Source organism: Arvicanthis niloticus, chromosome 16 (assembly GCF_011762505.2).
Source record: "Arvicanthis niloticus isolate mArvNil1 chromosome 16, mArvNil1.pat.X, whole genome shotgun sequence".
NCBI lineage: Eukaryota > Metazoa > Chordata > Mammalia > Rodentia > Muridae > Arvicanthis > Arvicanthis niloticus.
The window spans coordinates 56,789,162-56,811,666 of NC_047673.1; the positions used below are offsets into that span (position 1 = coordinate 56,789,162).

Consider the following 22,505-nt stretch of genomic DNA (forward strand, 5'->3'; position numbering starts at 1 on the left):
AGATTCTGGAGAGCAATTCATGTGAAACAACAACCTGGACACCACCCCTGAGGACCAATGCCGCATCGCCCTTTGCTGCCCTCAGTACTTTTCCATTTTCCACCGAAGTGTATGGCGTTATCTTGTCTGGTCAATTACAATCAGGTTGTTTAAGACGTAATAAAGCAATTTGTAGTACTCACAAGCAAGGGTTCATTGCCCACAGCTAGTTTGTAGTAAAGCAGAGCTCTGAGTGCTTCTCACCTCAAAGCCAAAGGAACAGAACTGTCATCACCTCTATTTACTCAGGGACTGTGGACATAAATAAGTGACCTGGAAAGAGGAGGACCCCTGTGGACAGGAGTAGGCTTGGAGGCTCCCTACCATCTCCACAGAGTTGCTATGGAGACTGCATGGAGTGAGGCTCAACTTGTCAAACACCATGAGATGACTACCCGGAAGGAAGAGTACTGGTTCTCAGAATGATAACTATGGGAATAGTACAGGCAGGAGAAGAGAGTCAGAACCCAGAGGTTTGAAGTAAATTGAAATAAAGAACTGGAGGCAGGCGGAGTTTGAGGCCAGCCTGGTCCACAGAGTGAGTTCCAGGACAGCCAGAGCTATACAGAGAAACCTTGTCTCGAAAAACAAATAAACAAACAAACAAAAAACCAACCAACCAACCATCAAACAAACAAAACCAAAAAGAAATAAAGAACTGGAGGAAGAGAGGGGAAGATACTTTACCTGAGTCCTGTTATGGCGGCTAGGCTACCCTTGTATATATCTGTTCTAATTGATCTACACCAATATTTCAGGTAGGTAATAACCTTTAAATCATACTCATATAGATCTAACTAATTCTTTGTGGAGTCCTGAAAAATTAAGAAAGCTGCTAGGAGATTGTCCATTTGGATATTCCAAAGCTGTTTTAATGAGGCAATTCAGATGAAGAAACTGTTAAGGACGCCCTAGGAAAGAGGAGCTGGAAAGGAGGTAGTGAGACTGGAGGGGAGGAAATTTAGGTACTTTCTTTAGTTACTCTGCAATCTAGGGCCTTCAAATGTATCCCTGCTCACAGCTAAGATCTTAGAAGAGAGGTACATCCTTGTGTCTTCTCTTTCAACATTTCTACAGAGTAATAATGCAAGCATCAAAAGTATACTACAAAACTAAAAAAAAATAGTATAATAAATATGGTCATCATAACAGCAGCTAATGTTTACTGTGCACATACTGTATAGAAACAATTAAAATATCTCACATGTATGGGCTAAAACATGTACTCTACAAGGGAGCAATATTCTTCCAATGTTTCATGGAGAAATATATTTAAACATATATTTCTATTATTATATATATTAAATATATATTTAATATATATAAATAATTATAATTATTATATATAATAATTATATAAATAATTTAATATATATAAATAAGATCAGGATATATATATTAATATATATATTAAATATATATAAATGTCTCAACAAAGACATTCCAAAACAAATCCAATTATTTTCTGAACTCAGAAACAAAGATGTAGTCAGTAAACATTCTATACTAATACAATGAAGACACATCTAGATTAGATTTGTAAACACAGAAGATATTTTTAAACATTACTTTATTTCCCTAGTGACGGTGTCTCAAATCATCCAAGTCTCTATCTTGCAGATGCCAGCTCAGGTGTGCAGGATCTGCTTTGTGCAAGTGTTTTGTGAAGATAAGCCACAGATGATACAGGAATCAATAAGGGAAGTTAAGAGTAATCGTTGCACACTTATCCCTAACAAAATATCCTCCAGCACGAGAACTACCACAACATTAAATCTTTATTAACAGAGGAGAGCTCTGAATCTTTCAGATTAGTGTTTGAAGCAATTAGGCCCAATGTGAGCATAATAGAATCTACCAGGGGGAAATGAGTCACACAGTATTAAGCAAATGATAGTATTAGTTATTCCCAGGTTTATAACAGGGTGATAAAAACACAATACTGCTATTGTAATGTTATACTTCTAAATTGATTTCCTTTGAATCTTAAGGCAATTTATATATTAAAAAAATCATCTAATTCTTAAATTCTTTCTCTATAAGATAAGTATAGTCTTGCCCACTTAGTTACTTGTATTTTAAAAAGGAAAAACTGGGGCAGCCTAATGTATACCCATTGATTTCCCAGAAAAAAGATTTCCTTCTTTTATATGATAGGAATAAGCTTACATTATTGACAGAGAGCAGAACATGAAGGGAGAGAACTAGAATATTCTAGCCCAAAGTCCCTGATAAACTGACAAAGCCTTCTGAACTAGGGTAAGAAACTTGAGGTGTATTAGCATCCTAACGCCTACCAGTTCTCCTCCTATAAATACTACTCACCTAATATTTCTGGTCAGAAACCTGTAATGTGATAATGTTACTAGTTTCATATTTACAATGTTCAGTTGTTCCTAGCATGTGAATAAGATCAGGATACATTCTACCTTTATGTCTGTGTACACTTTATTTGCAGATCATAAAGAAATAAATCTCAGACTGATCAGGAAATTTCCTGCTAGTGAGCTTTCATGGTACCAGAAGGTACTACACATGCTTGTAGAGAGAATACCCTGTGTGTTGTATGGAACGCATCACCTGTCAATTAAAAAAAACAAAACAAAACTATGGCCTATAGGGAAGGGTAGAGTAGAGAGGGGACATTTTGGAAACAGAAAGAAATCAGGAATAGAGCCAAGCCAGAGATTGGCTGAGAAGATGTGACAAGACTGACACACATGCTAATCAGACATATGGTAGAATGTTCATCAAAATCAACAGGTTACCTTAAGATATTATTCTGGTGAGAGAAGAGCCTAGCTATATGGCCAATGGAGTCTGAGTCTTATTTCTGAGAGCGTGGGGCTGGGAGGAAGAGCTGGGCCTAACTTCAACACATGCTCCTGGATGAGGAGCTAGTCATGCAAAAATACCAAACTTCCAGGCTAGCTATATCTATTGGCTTAACAGGGCATATTATAGGATAATCAACTAAGTTGATTTGAAGCCTGACCAGGTAATTGTAAACCCACAGCTGGGGCATGATAGGTCTAATGTAGACCTTCTTAGTTTATGAAATGGTCATGTCAGCAAGCTTCCGATTTGTGTGTGTGTGTGTGTGTGTTTCTACTCATAGACATGAGCAGAGGGAGCTTCATTCTGCAGTCAGTGGAAAGATACGTAAACTAGTCAGTGCTGAGAATGCTTTCAAGTGCCCAGCCCTAAGCTTTAAAACCTTTATCAATACCCCAACCCCTTTCCCTTCAAAGCCTTTCCAGCCAAGTCCCAGGAAACATCTTCAAAGTGGAGGCAGAAAGAAGGTAAGGATAGGAGAATGTGCGGAATTCTGTGAAATCCTGTCATGTGTGAAATGGATATTGCACTCAATCTCTTATGAGCTTGAGTTACTAACTCTGGTTACTAACACAAGATCAATTCAGCTAGCATGGGTGAGGGAGGAGGTCTTGGGCTCTACCCATAATTAAGGAGCTATTGGTAGTTAATATCTATCTGCTGGGAGACAGAGAATAATTTCTTCTTTGGAAGTGTGGCCACTTTGGAAAGAGGACACGTAGCACCTTTAGTTTCCCTGGGAGAGGGCATGAAGTGAGATATATTTATTAACACACTCACGGGCACAATGAGACCCACTTAGTCCTAAGTCTTGCTCACATTGAGTTATCAATGAACTAGAAATGACAACCTGAACTTTCAATACAAGCATTAATAAGCAAAAGGCCATTAAAGCAAACTCATATATGCATCACTGAAACAGAACTCACATACACGTTATTCAAACTGAATTCATGTATGCACCATTCAACCCAAACTCATATATGCACCATTCAAATTGAACTTAGATATACACCATTCAAACGGAACTCAAATGCATCATTCAAACAACTCACAAATGCATCATTCAAACCAAACTCATAAATGCATCATCCAAATGGAACTCATACGTGCATCAGTCTGCTTTCACTTAGGAGGTGCTTCCATGGGTGTCCACTGCTACAAGTCCATGATGACTGTAAATGTCTGGCATTGTAAAAGAGCAGAGAAGGTAACTAGATACGCACATAAGATAGGGCTTACAAAGAAACAGGTTGGGAAGTATGGGTATAATGACATATCCTTTTATTTATTCATTCAGGAAAAGTGATCTAGTCATGGAAACACGTGGTTTTGAATTTAGTTGAAGCAACCTCATACTATCTCCTGCTAGAATGTTTCTTTCCAAGATAGCATCATGGCCTGACCCTGAAACTTCAATTATGTTAAGTGTTGTTTCATCCAGGAGTCTTCTACCCACTTCTGTAGCATAGTCCATGCTTCCTGCATTCTCCAAACATTAACATCCATACTCTCCTCACTCTTTCTCCCTTTATCCCATCTGCTGATATTCAACCCCTGGCCTAGGGCATATGAGACAAATGCTCTATCACAGAGCTACATCTCTGTCCTAGAATTAATTTTCCTTAGATTACTTAATACTTGCATAAGTTTATCACAAGTATAACACAGCACTCTCCTCGAATTAGAATGGAGCCTCCAGAAGCACTCTGGTTTGTTGGTATCGACAGAGTAGATACACCTTTCCTTACAAATTAAAAGTTCAAGATGTCCTAAATAGGCAGATATACAACATATGATCCAGCAGATGTTAGTATTATGGAGAAGACTGTATAGTACTTTTGCGACCGTTTGGGTAGGCACGTTAGAAGATAGGATGCAAAATGAGGAATGGGCAGTGTGGCACGGTAGTGTATGACCACACAACTGTTTCTACACAGTATGTGCACAGCAAACATTAGCTGCTGTTCCTGTTATGATGACCAGATTTATTATACTATTTTTTTGTGTGTGTGCATTCTCAGAAAGGTGAGGCGGGAGGATTGTCATGAGCTTGAAACTAACACGAATGGAGCTACAGAGTTGAGGCTAGCACAAGCTGTAGTGTGAGACCAAGTTTCAGAACATCTAAATCAAAAACGAAAGCAAAAAAAAAGATAGAAAAGGTCATTTATGGAAAAAAAAAAAACAGTGTTCTATTAAGATGCTGTTGGATATGGGACAAAATATCAGAAAATAAACAGGCTTGTAGGAACTAAGATAGATTGATGAATTATGAGGACATTTCAGGGTTGGTTAAGGAATGTTCAGCAGGGACAACTGACTTCAGAATTCTAGCAAGCAGGTATCTTTTTTAAAAATTGGGTATTATATTTACATTTCAGATTTTATCCCCTTACCCCACTTCCCCCCACCACCCAGAAACCTCCTATCCCATCCCCCCCTCCTCATGCTTCTATGAGGCTGTGCCCGCACCTACCCCTCACTCCCATCCCCCCTCCCCACCTTCATATTCCCCTCACTCTGTGTTTGTCCTTCATGGGACCAAGAATCTCCTCTGCCACCTATGCCCGAAAAGGCCATCCTCCCCTACATATACAGCTGGAGTCATGGGTCCCTCCCTATGTGCTCCCAGGCCAGTGGTTTAGATCCTGGGGATCTCTGGTTGGTTGGTATTGTTGCTCTCCTCATGGGGTCACAAACACTTTCTGCTCTTTCAGTCTTCTCTCTAACTTCTCCATTGGGAAACCCTTGATCATATCAGTGTTAGCTGTGAGCATCGGCCTCTGAATATGTCAGTTTCTGGCAGACCTCTAAGGAGACAGCTATATCATGTTCTTGTCAGCATGCAAGCAGGTATCTTATAAAGTCAATTTGGTTGAGGGAAGATGCTGGAAAACTTGTTTTAGTAGACTTTGAAAAGTGGAGCGAAGCGAAATCTTACTGAAGCCCAGTAACTTCACTAAAGTGAAAGCTGTAAACACTAAACGAAGAACAAACATACTAATGAGTCTCATCCTGCCTTGTGCCCTTTATAAAACTTACAAAACTTAACAAATGAAATGTTGCTAATGCCTTGCAGCCTACCTCTACACCCGAAGGTTACTGATCATCAGAGAAGGAGGATTCCTGGTAACAATCAAGTTTTTTTTTTTTTTAAATCCAGACACACCCTGTGACCTATGGAATGATGCAGCCACAGCCTCTGCTGAGCAGGCATCTCCACAAACAGCAATGTAAGTCAGTCACTGTGATTGTAAAACAGCCTTAGGCTCACAGGCACCTTGAAAATGCCTCTAGGCAAAAGCTGCTTCAGGTCAATAAAAGTAATTCATAGTGACAAGGATGAGCAGCCCCAGACAGCATTTGTTCTTTAAGGAAGGTGACACAGCAGCCTGGTTCTGGTTCTCTCTAATTCAGGAGCTCAACAAGAGACCTCAGCAACTTCTGAAAGGTAACTCAAGCACATGGTCAAGTGAGGTCATCCTAGGTTTCATGCTTAGCCATTCCTAACTCAGGCCAAATGTCTTGCGTTTATCAGCCTTCCTTGACTGTCAAATGCTTCCCATCTTCCCAGAAAAGGGTGACCAGTGTGGATCCTCCAACAGCCACAAGTTAGCTTCTGCAATGTTGGGGACCGCACTAGCCCCAAGTTGGGGTGGCCAAAATAAAGTTGCAGCCCAGGCAAAATGTTGAGGCCCAGGCCGACCCACGTTTGGGCGGCCACTGTATCCAGGCCCAAGCTGCTGCTCCGGTCTGCGGGTCGAGGTTTCAGCAAGAGCGAGGGTGAGGGCAGATTCTACCTAATGTCTGATGTGTATGAATCTCTCTCTCTCATCTGATGTCTGGTTCTATCTTCTATAGTCTCCCTAATGTCTGAATCCTACTGTCTGCCTCTGCATTTTATATGTCTTACTTCTAAGCCACGCCTCTAAGTTACACCTTTAATCATGCCCTTAGGTCTTGTCTCTAACTCTGATCTCTATACTTCTAAGTCATACTCTTAAGTCACACACCTTTAATCTCACACACCTTTAATCTCACACACCTTTAATCTCAAGGTATCTAAACCAAGATTATCGGAGTGTGCTCAGCTGTTGTAGGCTATTGTAATCCAAGTCTCATGTCAGGGTATATGGCTCAAGATGGCTGCAAAGCTGATAGCCGCTTTCTGCTAAAAGTCAGCCCCCAACACTGCAAGTCACTAAATCATGCTACAACACTGCCAACCAATCAATCATCCCACACTCTTCATCTGTTTATTGTGACCAGTACAGCCAGCTTTCTGTATTCTGGGTTCCCTACCTGTGCTTCAACCAACCACAGATACCAATTTCCCCTTATACCCAAAAGTTCCAAAAAGCAAACTTTGAATTTGTTGTGTGCCAGACTGTATGCTGCTGAATTACCAAGAATCAACCTTGATAGAGTTTTCTGCTATTTCTCAGCCCCTCACACTCTGGCTTTTCCCCTTTGAATAGTCTGTTCTTGGAAACTTCTTCATGTACTTGTAGTTAAGAGAGCACCTAGTTAGGGTTGCATTTATTTAACTGAACATGTAGAATTTTTTATCTTTTAAATTCCTAAACAATAGAGCACAACATCTATTTGCACAGCACATGCTTGTATTAGGCATTACCATTAATGTAGCAATGAGTTAAGTACACGCGCAATGCTCACAGGTTATTTGGAAATATCCCGTCAGTACACAGCAGTTTTGGAACCCGAGCTCTGCATCTCAGGAGGGATGACTATGCAACAGTCTTAAATTAGAGAGAAAATACACACAACCATTCCCTAGCCATTACCACTTTTGAATGATAATCACGTGGTTATAAGTATTATACTTTTCTGTACCTGTAATTTTTTTCTACACATTTTTGTATTTAATTAATTACATTTGGCTATGACTTTAAAATACTCCCTTGTATTAATGTATATTTAACTAACAAATGTTCCAGGATAAATACATACATTTGTCTAGAATCAGTTGCAAAAATAAACATGTAAACACATACACTCCACCCCCCCACAGTAACAATCACTAATACAATTTACAACCTTCTAAACTTTTTATGATTGTGTTTACATTGTAATAATAAACTTCTTGCTTAAAAAAAGTATATGGCTATATTATGTTATTCAACAAACATTTCCAAAGGATAATATTGTAATGCTATGCCATATTTTACTTAATGCATCATTATTGGCCAGAACACTGTTAGCAAGACCATGATATTCCGTGGCTGAGATAACAGCTTGATTCTTATATGAGCTAAAAACAGTGGTAAGTACAAAAAGCCTCAATGGTTATTTCCAGTTTAAGGGTTCTGCACTGTATTCCTTCTCTGTTGGAATATTCATACCCATAATCTATCACAAAAAATTTCATCCCCTTCCTTTTGGATGTTAGAACTCTGCTCAGTTAAATGAAACCTACTTAGATATACTTCACTCTCCCTATCTTCCCCTCTAATGGTAAGTATTACCGGCACAAACTGGTGCTCAGGAATGTTAAAAATATCAATGACCTATCTCATTTCAAAGGTCAAATTCTTAATTTGGTGCTGTATGGAGTCCTAAATTTTGCACATAAAATTTAGTACTACCATGATTTTTGGGGAGGAACTTGTTCAACCCCTTATATATCTGTAGCTTTGCTTCTGTGTTCTCAGTTACTCAGCAGAAAACATTAAGAAGAAAATTCTAGAAGTTAGCAATTCATAAGTTTTCAACTGCCTGCTGCTCTCGGAGTGTTATGATGCAAATCATCATGACAGAGACAATCCAAGGTCATTTACCATGGACCTGTCCAAGCACAGCCATACTATTTACAACGTTAGATCCACAGTAACCATCTCTAATCCGTTCCCATGGTTTGTAGTTTGAGTTTGTGTTCAAGTAAGCCTTACAGCACAAGAGGCATGATGTTGCCATCTTGACTACACAAAGGGGAAGGTGCAAAGTGCTTCCTCATGGAGGATAGAAGGATCTTATATTGTTTGTTGGGATCTATGGTAGGAATAGATCTTCTATCCATTAAGTTATGAGGAAGGAAAAAGAAATCCATGCTGATTTACTTCAGTACTTCAAAATGCAAAAGTTATAACAGAACATGATAACTGCCTAAGAAACAGGGAAATGTCATTAGCTTACAGTGTCATTACCATCTACAATTTCGGGCAGAGAGTAGGAATCTAGAAATGCGTGCTCTGAGGAAACCTGAACTGCTCTGATGCTGTTAATGTTATTGGTGGTGCCAGGGAATGGGTCCCGGGCTTCATGCATACCAAGCCTATGAACTCCTCTGTGCATTCTCCAATGTTCTTAATTTTAATTTTAATTACTGAAGAATTCAATACTTGCATTAAATTACCATAGCAGAGATACAGAACTTATTTTCTTCCTTCTCTTAAATGTTAACTAACCTAAAGGGTAAACAGTAAAAATAGAAGAACTTCTAAAAATTAGATGCAGCAAAAAAACTGAGTTTCTCTTCCAGAAAGAAATACGTCAGAGCCTCTGTACCCAGACTTTTTTGGTGCTAAAAGATTGGCAGTTTATGTTCCACTGTTCCCTGTCAGAAGTACTGCTTCTGAGGAGAAGGGTGGGCGGCCTCTTTTCACCAACTTTACTGCCTAACAGGGTAGACTTAAATTAAAGACACAGGCATCAAAATGGAGATTAACCTAACGCATACTTCTTTGGTTTGAATACAGGACTATGAAAGGGCATTCTTTTTGTAAATACAGAACACTCCACCAAACTCAGTCCAGAGGACTTTTCCGCATATCCACGGCTTCTTTCACTGGACAGCTCTTGACCCTTGTGTGGATAGCTGACACTTCTTACCTACCTAGTTTCCACAGTGGAAACAACAAAGTGAAAAGGGGAGGAGAGATCTCAGCCTTATTTTAAAATAATTGCCTGTTTTTTGTCTTTTCTCTATTACAAGAGACAACCATCTTATCGAGAAAAAAAATCACTTTTATTATCTCTTAATTATAGTGTCTCTGTTCCCAATGTTATAAAATTGCAAAGACTTCTGCCTGCTTTGCCATTATAAGCCTTGTTTTCAGTATGTGTGACTCAGGATAACACTGACTCTCACATTTGACATGTTGGATTGAATTTTCAGAACTTCTGATGACAGACAATTGTAGAGATCCCTCTAGACTGAGTGGAGGTGCCTAGCTTTGCTGTGCATGCTAGCCAGCCACCTGCATGCCCAATGAAGAAAACTGAAATTCTAACCCATCCTGAGTTCTCTCTGCCTTATAGAAGAGGCGATCTTAGAATACTTCAAATAAGACATCCCAGATCAGTAATCTTAGTGCAGAGTCAACAAAAATACAATTATTAAAATCCTGAAAATCACTAAACTGACAAATTTCTATGACTTGCTCCTCTAGTCCCTTTTCCCCAAAGAATCTGTTGAATCCTCTCTGTGACAGATGAGGGTTTAGCAAACAATCATCTCTTCATCCTATGTATTTTAATTTGCATTTCTAGTGTTCTCCATAGTTTAATGGAACATCCTGACAACACTGTTGTCTTTGTGAAATTTATTTTCCCGTAGCTGGGCAGGCACATACCTTTCATCCAGAACTTAGAGAGGCAGATCTTAGCGAGTGTCAAATCAACGTGATCCACATACTAAGTTCCATGACAACTAGAACTTTAAAGGGAGATCTTGTTTTAACCGCTCCCAGCCCCCAAATCTCTAGCTTAGCTATCGTTCTTGTTTTTTTGTTTTTAATGGTCTCACATAACCAAGGCTGGCCTTGAGCTCACTATGTTACTAAGAACAACCTTGAACTTCTTATCCTGATACACTACAACATGTGGATTATGTGGTGTGAAGAATAGAAACAAGCAATTTGTGGATGGTTGGCTAGCCTCTACCAATTGAAACCTATCCACAGCAATGCCTTTACTAAGGTATTAGCAACAAATACAGACTGTACTTTGAGATTACAATTTGACATTTAATATTTATATATACCGTGAATTGCCACAATCAAGCTAATTAGCATGATTTTTATTTCACATGCTTATTACTTTTCCTATTCATTTTAAAATTTATATATAACTGATGACACTTTTATTTTCTGTGTAGGCAGTATTTTTCATCTTCCTGTTTAGAAAAACATAATAGTTTTTTTCTGCTGACTCCCTACGTTTATTCCGTAACTCCTTTTATTGGAGACTATAGGGTCAAATCTGGACAATATATAGACTTTACTGCGTGTTACATTCTGATAGCATCCATACACCTCTTCCCCTGCCTGTGAAGGGTTGTCTTTGTTATGTTCATTCCTATGAGGCGATTCTTCTTGACTGGAGAGAGGGCTAGCCCCTTGACAGGAGATCCTGGACTGAGCAAAGTGGCGAAAAGTCAAACTCTAGGGATGGCATCCATTGCTCTCTGTTTCCTGTGACTGCAGTATGAGAAGCTGCTTCAAGCTCCTGCTGCATTTGTTTCGCTGTCATGATGGAGTATTTTAAATTGTAATACAGAATAAATAAAATCCCTTGTATAAATAACCTGAGCTTTTTCTTTGTGAAATTGGTTTACTATAACTTTAGCCCTTTGAAAAACACAGGATTATCTCTTTTCCTAAGTGATTTAAGATTGTGTTAAAATGTATGTTATAGGTCTGAATCATTGATAAGGCTACATTTATCTTTTAATCTATGCTTGAATTTTTAAAGATTTAGAAGAAAATCACAATATAAAAAATTTCTTTGTTTGCAGGTGTACTTCTGTAGAAGTTTAAGTGCTTAGTATGAAAGACACCTGGTTTCAATCCAAAGAATGGAGAATGAACCTAAAGAATGGAGAATGCATGAAAAAATATATATGTTTTTTTCTACTATTTGTGATTTTCCATCTTAAGATATCTTCTACCCAAGGGTTATAGAGTGCTGTCCTATTCTTTCTTCTGAAAACCTTAGAGCTTTGTATTCTGAACTCATTCCTTTACCTACAAGAAATTGATTTTTATGTTAGAACTGAGGTGGACATGCATTGTGCACACACACAGACACATCCACACTGTCACACATAACATGGGATACACACACATATATACAAACACAGGACACATGTGTGTACATGTACACACACACACACACTCCTCAGTACCATTTACAGAAGCATTTTGCTGTCTTTTATTGTATAAATTACTTCTTATAGCAAATAGCCTTCCATAAGTACTGGAGACCTCTTTTATCTTCTCTTTTCCACTCCACTGGGCTATTCATGCCTAATTACTTGGCAAAGTATCAGTCTGCCCTGAGCATACTCCCTCCTCTCATCATTTAATATTTTATGATGTACTTCAGTTAAGGTGTATTGGTTACAAGTTTACACTCAGTAATTACAAATTGTGATTCCTCTCTAAACAGTAAAACCATATGTAAGTGTTTCAAGTGATACAGGTTGTGTCTAACATACCTTTATATTGACTAAATTAATGCATTTCAATATTTAAAATGGATTGTCTTAGCCAAGTGAAGAGTCCATTGCTCCTACTTCATCCTAGGGTCATTTAAATGCATGCCACTTAAGTGCCAGAACGGTCATCAGCACAAGAAGTGCAGAACTTAACTGTCTCCAGGAACATTTTCTCATACAAATCACTTTTAATAATAAACTACAGTTAGCTAGACTCAGATTTATTTATTTATTTTGCCTGATATGCTATTGGATTAAGCCTGGGCTAAAGATAAGTCAGAATTTATAAGCAGATGAAAGAATTTGCTTCATATGTGAAAGTTAAAGGAGTTCATACATGAAGTTCTGAGGATAAAGTTTAGATGTTGAGCAATAATTGTTATTGTAAAATTATTACTGACTTTAATGTTGTGGAATATAGTTTTGAGTATATAATCCTTTTCTTGGTTTCTCCAAGTAACAACACATTGACAAAAAAAAATTTATATCATTTTTTCATTCTGTCTGATAAAATAGCAAAGACACATCTTGTTTTTCAAGGTGACTTTTCAAAGCTTTTCCCTTAATGACAGATTTAATGGTTCTGATAAACACACACATCTTCTATGGGATATAAGCACACAACCAGAATCATTAGTTGTCTCCTGGACATATAACTTCTGAATATATTTTTAGAATGCAAAAAAGAAGGTTTCATTTATTCTAGGGTTCAAAATCTGTTCATGTGAAAAATTATGTATATAAGCTGAAAAGCTTGAGCCCATAAAACAATTTTAAAAAGTATTTTCAAGGCATGTCAATGTTTTGAGGAAAATAATCTCTCAGTGGTTCTTTAGCTTAGCTCTTTAATTAAAGATATAACAATGCTGTCTTCAGAGAAGTGGGTGATGCTGGCATACACACACACTCACAAATGTAACACAATTCATTATGTAGGCTGGTCTGGCTTTGAACTCACTATGCAGCTGGGAGGTCCTTCAACTGCCCATCCTCTTGCCTCTGTCTCCGAAATGCTGGGGTTCTAACATGTTCGAATACTTTAGATTTAAAAATAGTTTCATGAACAGGAATATTAAAATGGACTTACTTTGTTTCTCTGTTTCTAAACCTCCCTTACCTCTATCATTGGTTATATCAGACATATCTTGATTTTATATTTAGCTCATGGACTGAAACCATACAACTACCCTGACTAGAGAAAATGGCTATGCCTATACCTGTACCTGGAAGATGAAAGCTGAAGATGAACATGCCAAGCTGCAGAGAAAGGAGTGTATCTTTGGCTGTCAATGGAATTTAAACCAGGTTTGCATAACTACTGGGTTACTCGCATTTGGTGAATGGAAAAGGATGAATGTGCGTTCTAAAATGAAGACATGGATAGCTCTAGATGACTGCCAACAACTCCTCTTCTGAGACCTGTACCATACTCTTTGAAATCTGTCTTCTTACTATTGCAACCACGTCCATGCTGTGAGTCAGTTAGGTAAACCGAGTCCTGCCCCAGAACATACTAAATTAACTAAATTAACAGAAAGCTCTTTACTGCCGACACTGGCTTTTATGCATCTAGCTAAGAGTCATGTACCTAGCTGCATATAAAGACAATTTGAAAAAAATACAGGTAACACACAAAGCTACAAAGGGGTAAATGAAAAGTGTGGACTGGTAGGAATCTTTCTTCTTCACTAGATTCTTTTTTTCCCAAGTTAGTTTTAATTGATGTTACTTGTCCTAAATGGGCCAAACACAATAGTGTCAAAAAAAAAAAAAGTCTGTCAGGCTAGTTTATGACGTTCACAGGAAATGTAGGGAAGGTGCTCCTAGACCATTGAGACATCAAAAAATCCACTGAGCAATATAAGCCAGTATCAAAGCCACTACACCACAGAGCGTTTATTGACCACAATGCAAATGATCATGGTAATACCATGGGTAAAGTGCCCAGTCACAGACACAAAACTGCCCACTTCCTCACTCCATGTTTGTGTTGTAGGAAGGCAGGAACATCCCAGAGGTAAAGTCTACTAATTTTGAGTTTGAATCTTAGCCTATTCAGATACATAAACTGTTTATTCACTCCCTCCAAATATTACTCTAAGTATGTGAACAAATTTCCTTCTTTTCAAATTTCAAACAGCACTTAAGTGAAAATTACATTTTATGATACACAGAGAACTTGGAAGCCATTTAAATTTGATTCCTTCAGCTTCCAATACAAATTACACAACTCCACCCCAGCATTTCACCTTTTCCCCTTAACAAAGTCCCACCATTCCACATAGTCTTTGGATACAAAATTCTTTGCTCTGTGTCTTTGGGACTCTATGTCCCTGCTTAGTCTATGTGTTATAAACTCAACCAAAAGGTAAATCCATGAAGACAGGTTCTGTGCCCATCCTTTCGATGCTACATAGTGTTAATCAGTATTGTCTATTGAGTCCATGGATATACAAATGAATTGGAGCTGAAAAAAATGAATGATCTGTGAGTGCTTTTCCATTTCTAGAGTTCTGAAATGACTTTGAAAAGATAGGGCACAAAAGTGAGTCTCTAGATTTAAGACTGGGTGCATTCTCTTATTTCAAGAATACTTCTTTAGATAAACACAATTTTTCTTTATCATTAGTTTTATTTTGGATGAACTTTCTTTAAAATTTGAGCCTAAAAATGAATTAAATGAAACAGAAAATGGCAATGCTTACTCTTCTTTCCATCCATATCCGCATGGATTTTGCGAGCCAAAAATCCACTTTTGTATACAGCAGCATTTGGGTCATGAGGAATGTCCAAAAATGGGTTAGTTGTACTCCCAATACGACTGATAGTCTTTGGGTGTGTTCCATTAGCCTTCTCATCAGTACCTTCTGAGGGAGATTTTTTTTTCTCTTCATCATCTCTGTAAGAGAAAAAAGATAAAGACTGAGATGAGGACTTACCATAACTTTGAATGAACAAAGTTATTTAGTGTCATAGACTCTTCTGTTTTCTAAAAGTCCATCACTGTTCATAAGAACCACCATGACTATCAGGAAAGGAGACACAGGTCAAAGACATAGAGAATATTTTTAACAACAACAACAACAAAAATGAACACAAAAGAAAATTTTCCTAACCAAAAGGAGAAGTAGCCCAAAGGTACAAGAAGCATATAGAACACCAAATAGACTGAACTAGAAAAGAAAGTCCTCCAGGTATATAATAATCAAACCAGTAAATGTACAGAAAAAAGAATATTAAAAGCTGCAAGGGAAGAAGCTCAAGTAATATATGAACAGAGACCTATTAGAATAACACTTGGCAACTCAACAGAGATTTTTTTAAAGCCAGAAGGGCCTAGACAGATGTTCTACAGAATCTCAGACATCTCAGCTGTCAGCCCAGACTATTATATTCAATCAGCAAAATTTTCAGTAAGAATAGATGAGAAAAATAAAACTTTCTATGATAAAACCAAATTTAAGAAATGTCTATTTACATATACAGCTAATTGTCACAGGCTAGCAAATCAAACGATGAAACACACACGTACACACACATCCCACTACCTCAACATCAACAACAAAAGAACAGTATTCAACAAACATCGTCCACTGATACCTCTCAACATCAAAATTACATTTACCAAATGAAAGCAAGCTGGTGTAGTCATTTTAATATCTGACAAAGTAGGCTTCAAACCAAATGAATCAAAAGTGATGGGGAAAGATATTACATACTCATCAAAGGAAAAAAAAATCACCAAGAGGACATTGCAATTCTTAATATCTACACCCAAGCATAAGGACACCCAAGTTTGTAAAAGGAACACTACTGCTGCTTAAATCACATTCTGAACCTCACACACTAATAGTGGGAGACTTTAATATGTGACTCTTACAAAAACAAACAAACAAACAAACAAACAAACAAACAAACAAGTCAGCCACACAAAAACTCAACAGACAAATCCTGAAGCTAAATGATATCATAAACCAAATGGATTTAACAGTAACAGATATTTACAGAACATTCCCTCCCCCCAAGGAACCCAAAAACACAAAAAACAGAAAAACCAAAAACTTCTCCGCATTGCATGGACCTCTTTCCAAGTTGGCCATATACTTAGACACAAAGCAAAGCTTAACATATGTAAGAAAATTGAAATAATACTCTGCATCCTATCTGACCACAACAGATTAAAGCTTGATATCAGTAGCAGCAGAAGCAACAGAAAGCTTACAGATTCATCATGGAAACTAAACACCTGTCAAGACAGAAATTAAAAAAGAAATAAACTTTCTAGAATTGAATCAAAATGAATATACAACATATCCCAACTTTTGGGAAACAATAAAGGCAGTTTTAAGAGGCAAGTTCATAGCATCAACTGCACACATAAATAGTGCAGAGATTTCATACTAGTCATTTAATAGCACACTTGAAGGCTAAAAGAAAAAAAAATACCCAAAAGTGTAAGACAGCAACACTAAACACAGGGCTGAAATCAATAAAATAGAAACAAACAAACACTCCAAAATAAACCCAATGTAACAAAGAGTTGGTTCTTTGAGAAAGTCAGTAAGTCTGACAAACCCTTATCCAAGTTAACTAAAATGTATGGAGAAAATATCCTAATTAACAAACTTAGAAATGAAAGGTGGAGGTGTAAAACAACAGACTCAGATTAAATCTAGGGAATCAGAAGGACATATTTTAAAATCCTGTACTCCACCAAATTGGAAAATATAAAAGAAATTGATATTTTTTGACACATATCAATTACTAAGTTAAATCAGGATCAGCTAAGCAATTTAAAGAGACCTATAACCCCTAGTAAAATAGAAGCAGTAATCAAAAGTCTCCCAACAAAAAACAAAATAAACAACAACAAACTCCACAGAAACAAACTATCAGGGCTACCTGGTTGTAGCACAGAATTCTACTTTCAAGAAAGAATTAATGACAATATTCCTCAAATTATCCCACAAAATAGGAACAGAAGAAACATTGCCCAATTCGTTTTATGAGGCTACAGTTATACTGATATCAAAACCACACAAAGACCTAATATAAACACGTAAGTTACCAACAAAATGTAGAATGTAAGAACACATAATAAAGATTATTCACCATGATCAAGTAGGCTGCATCCCAAAGATGCAGGGATGGTTCGACGTGTAAATCAATCAATGTGACCCAACATATAAACAAATGAAGGCAAAAGCCACATGATCAGATCAACTCATTAGATACAGAAAAGGCCTTTAACATAATGCAACACACTTCATGATAAAATCTTGGGGAGATTAGGGATACAAAGGATAATAAGGGCAATTTACAGGGGCCATATAGACAAAAACAACTTAAATGGAGAGAAATTCAATGCAATTCAACTAACATGAGGAACAAAACAAGGTTTTCCACTCTCTCCTTACCTATTCAGCATAGTACTTAAGTCTTAGCTAAAGCAGTAAGACAACCGAAAGAAATCAAGGGGATACAAATTAGAAATCAAAAGTCAAATTATTTTTATTTGCAGATGATATGATTGATTATATAATATTGATTATATATATATATACATATATACATATATGAACTAAAAATTAGTAGCCCTCTGTATACAAATGACAAATTGCAAAAGAAATCAAGGGAATATCCCCTTTCAAAATAGCCTCAAATAATATAAAACACCTTGGGGGTAATTCTAACCAAGCAAGTGAAACATTTGTATGATAAAACTTTCAAGTCACTGAAGAAAGAAATTGAAGAAGATATCAGAAGATGGGAGAGCTCTCCCATGCTCATGGGTCAGAAGGATTCATATGGTAAAAATGGCACACCCTACCAAAAACAACCTACACATTGAATTCAGTCCCCATCAAAGTTCCTGCACAGTTCTTTACAGATCCTGAAAGGTGAATTTTCATTTTTATATGGAAATACAAAACGTTCTGGATAGCTGAAACGAAACAAAATAATAAAAGAAGTGCTGGAGGCATCACCATTGCCAACCTCACATTGAGAGCTATAGTGCATTAATATAGTGACAAAAAACAGCATGATATTGGCTGGAAATTAAAGATCCAAACATAAATCCACATATGCACGGACACCAGAATTTTGATAAAGTAGACAGAAATACACACCAGGAAAAAAGCATCTTCAATAAATGGTGGTAGTCAAATGGGTTAACTAGATTTGGAAGAATTCAAATCTTGTTCATACTAATCAGCTTGCACAAAATAACTCCAAATGGATCAAAGATTACAACATAAAATTAGATATCCTGTATCTGACAGAAGAGAGAATAATAGAACATCTATTGGAACAATGAAAGACTTTCTGAACAGAACAACATTAGCATAGGCACTAAGATCAACACATAACTGGGATCTCATGAAACTGAAAAGGTTTCTGTATGGCAAATGACATAATTTTTTATACAAACTAGCAGTCTTCAGAGTGGGCACAGATTTTTACCAAGAACAAATTCAACAGAGGTCTAATATCCAAAATATATAAAGAACTACAAAAACACTAGGCACCAAAAATTCAAATAATCCAATTTAAAAATGGAGTATATATTTAAACAGTGAATTCTTATAAGAAGAAAATCAAATGACTGAGGATAACTTTACAAATGTTCAATATCCTTATCAACAAGGAAAAGCAAATTAAAGCTAATCTAAGATTTCATGTTTCATTTGTTACAATGTCTAAGATATACCAAACAAGTGACATGCTGGCAAGAATATGGATTAAGAGAAATACTTTTCCATTGCTGGTGGGAGCACACATGTTTACAGCTAATGGAAAAATCAGCATGGTGGTTCTTCAGGAGGATGGAAATCGATCTACCAAGATCCAGCTATATCACTCATAGCACTCATGGGCATACTCTCAGGGATGCTTCGTATTACTTCAGCTGTACTTGCTCAACCATGTTCATCACTGCTCTATTCACAATAGCCAGAAACTGAAAACAACCTGAATGTTCCACAACAGAAGAATGGATAAAGAAAATGTGTACATTTATGCAATGGAGTATTATTCAGCTGTTTAAAGAAACTCACTGTGAAATTTGTAGGTGAATGGATAGAACTAATAAAGAGGAGGAGGACACAGAGGAGGAGTGGGAATAGAATGAGGAGAAGAAGGAGGAGGAGGAGAAGGAGGAAGAGAAAGAGGAAGAAGAGGAAGAGGAGGAGGAAGGAGGAGGAGGAAGAGGAGAGGAGGAAGAAAAGGAAGATGACAACAAATATGGTATGTATTCATTTTTATATTGATATTAGATGTTAAATCATGATAACTAAGCTACAATCCATAGAAGCACAGAAATTACGTATGGAGAAAAGAAGTACAGAGCTGGGAGTAGAGATGGGGATGGCTAGATCTCCCTAGGAGAGGAGAGGGAAATACAATAAATAGGTAGCTATGGATGGACGGGCTAAAGACTGGAATAGGAAGACCAAATGGAGAGGTGGAGAGGTGGAGAGGTAAGGGAGAGGAGGGAGGGAATATGGAGTGAGAGAGATAAATTAAGGATCATTAAAGGAGTATTATGGAAAGCTGAGTTAGAAACAGCTTCTTAAAATATATACATATATGAAGGCAATCTAAATGATATCACCAAACAATGAGGGAGATAGAACCCAAACTGGCCATTTCTTTTCATCAAAAGATGCTTCCACTATCAGGACTGGGTTATATCTAATTAACTTGTTGTCAAAGGGGTCCCATAGGAACCCCCAAACTGAATACAAGACCTCATTACTGGGAACAATGAACACACAAGTCACTGAACACAGACTATAGTTGTTGTTGACATAAAGCCTTCATGCCAGCATCTTTGGCACACGGAGAAACTCTAGAGGCTACCAAAGAAGAACCATACACAACCACCTAGCCAGAAATCCTTTTGTTCTATAATGCCTGCAAAATATGATGCAGTGATAACATAAAGCTACTGGGAAAAAAACAATCAATATCTGATTTGACTGAAGGCACATTTCATGAGATGAAATCCATACTCAACCTAGTTTGTGTGACCAAGAACTTGGGACTATACATAGCCCTGGGACCAAAGGTAAAATCAAATATTCATCCTATATTCCTCCTCCTCTCCATCCTCCTCCTCCTCCTCCTCCTCCTCCTCCTCCTCCTCCTCCTCCTCCTCCTCCTCCTCCTCCTCCTCCTCTTCCTCCTTCTCTTCCTCCTCCTTTCTTCTAAGAGGCAATAAAACAACTCCTAATGACATTCTACTATACTTATTATCAGTGCCTTGCTCAGTCATCACAGAAACTTTGTCCTCCAGCAGATGGGAACAGATGAAGAGACCCACAGCCAGACACTGTGCACAGTGAGAGACCTTGGAATGCTTGGCCCTAAAAGGGATGCCTCCATCAAATCCCTCCCTCCACTTAGGGTCTCAGGGAAGCCTGTGGAAGAGGAAGCAGAATAAACGTATAAGACAAGTAGGATAGGGGACACTATTAAAACAAGCACCCCGAAACCAACATGATAGACACTCATTTGAACTCACAGAAACCGAGGCAGCATGAATAGGGCCTGCTTGGGTCTGCACTAGCTTGGGGACTAGACCAGAAAGGAGAAGAGGACACATGTCCCCATCCCTAATCCAGAAGCAATCTTAAATTAATAACCACTTGCAAATAGAAATTTAGTGTCATGCAAGAGAGCCTCGCTGGGGAAACAAACTACTCTTCAGGGTAGGCTGCATGTCGGGCAGTGAGTGGATGGCCAACAGAAAACGAACTCAACAGAACCCTTGAGGGTCCAGCTTCGCAAGGATGTTTCAGGGCTTTTCTTTTTATTATTATTTTTAAAATTTTATCTTACTTCTAATTTTTATTTTATTTATATATTTTTTTCTTCCCTCTTTATACCTTTCAGGTCCTTTGCATATATATATTATGGCTTCCAGTTCAGTGTTTTTAAGGGAGTCTCAGGCATGCAGACAAATGGGTCTCTCTCTGTTTCTTTTGCCTTCTCTTGGGATCTTTTCCTTCTGTTTGTTTTGTCCAATTCCAATGCGTTAGTTTTTGTTTTATCCTATTACATTTTAACATTATTATTCCTTAGAATAAGCCTGCTCATTTTCTAATTAGACACAGGAAGAAGCTGGATTTAAATGGGAGGGAAGTAGGGAGGAAGCAGGAGAGCCAAGGGAGGGGAAACCATATTCAAGGTATATGAGAACGATCTATTTTGAATAAAAGAAAAAATTTAAAAAATAATAAAATACACTTATTCTGATTTTTCATTAAATAAAAGTACTATAATAACAGCCAGCAATTAGTGACAGTCTCCTATGTGCCAAATATTAATGATCTTAGCAATTATGTAAGAACAATATTAGCATTTTAAATTGCAGATAAGGGAACAGACTCCGTGAGTTCAAATAAATAAATACCCAACCCCACAGACTTAGTAATTAAGAGATAATGAAGATATAAGAATCATTACAGCTCTGCACTCTCCTGCTATGATGGCTTCTTGGTTATCTTTCAAACAGCAAAGATGCCGGCAAAGATTATACATTGTACTTTTATAGAGGTCCTGGCACAACAACAGGTATATATAGGACAACAGATACCTATAAATGGATCCCAGTGAGCAGTAGTGAGCTTTACTACCAAGCAAACAGGCTCCCTACTAACGTCTAAACCCCCAATACAGCTGCCAGTCAGTGCAGTGTCTCCACAGTGCTTCTGAGTCTTAAGAGGTGCTACTTCGCCAACTACCGCAAAGACATGGTTCAGCACATTAGCCACTGTGGAGCTCTTATTTGCTCTCCCGTGCTTTCTATATCTCTGCACCCGACTACTGAACACAACTTTAAATCTGATATCATGACACACCCTAAGCATGAAGAGGCCAAAAGATCAGATGGTCATTATTCAGTTATTAAACAAGTAAGAAGGGCAGGTGACAGCTACTCACAGGACCTGACACATAGCTAGAAAACTAAACAGCACATAAAAGATCTGTATAATTTTGTTTTCATTTCTTTCATCTTACGCTGTTTCTTTATTAAATGTAACTATTGGCTCTTTTATTAAAATTTTAACCGAAACAACCACCACCAAAACATATTTTAAATAAATAAAAAATTACTTTTAAATGTAGTTAATGAAAAAGATAAAGAAAAACAGCCCGTCCACCA

The 22,505-nt window shown here is 37.6% G+C and overlaps 1 protein-coding gene across 13 annotated transcripts in view; it reads right to left on the reverse strand.

The window, feature by feature from the left end:
* The window catches only part of Psd3 (pleckstrin and Sec7 domain containing 3), a 515,401-nt gene that overhangs the window by 51,847 nt on the left and 441,049 nt on the right, over positions 1-22,505 (reverse strand). For all 13 annotated transcript variants that reach the window (XM_076914230.1, XM_076914229.1, XM_076914231.1 and 10 more), the window contains one exon: positions 15,040-15,233. In XM_076914230.1, coding sequence (XP_076770345.1) covers positions 15,040-15,233 — 194 coding nt within the window. The remainder of the gene's footprint in view (positions 1-15,039; positions 15,234-22,505) is intronic.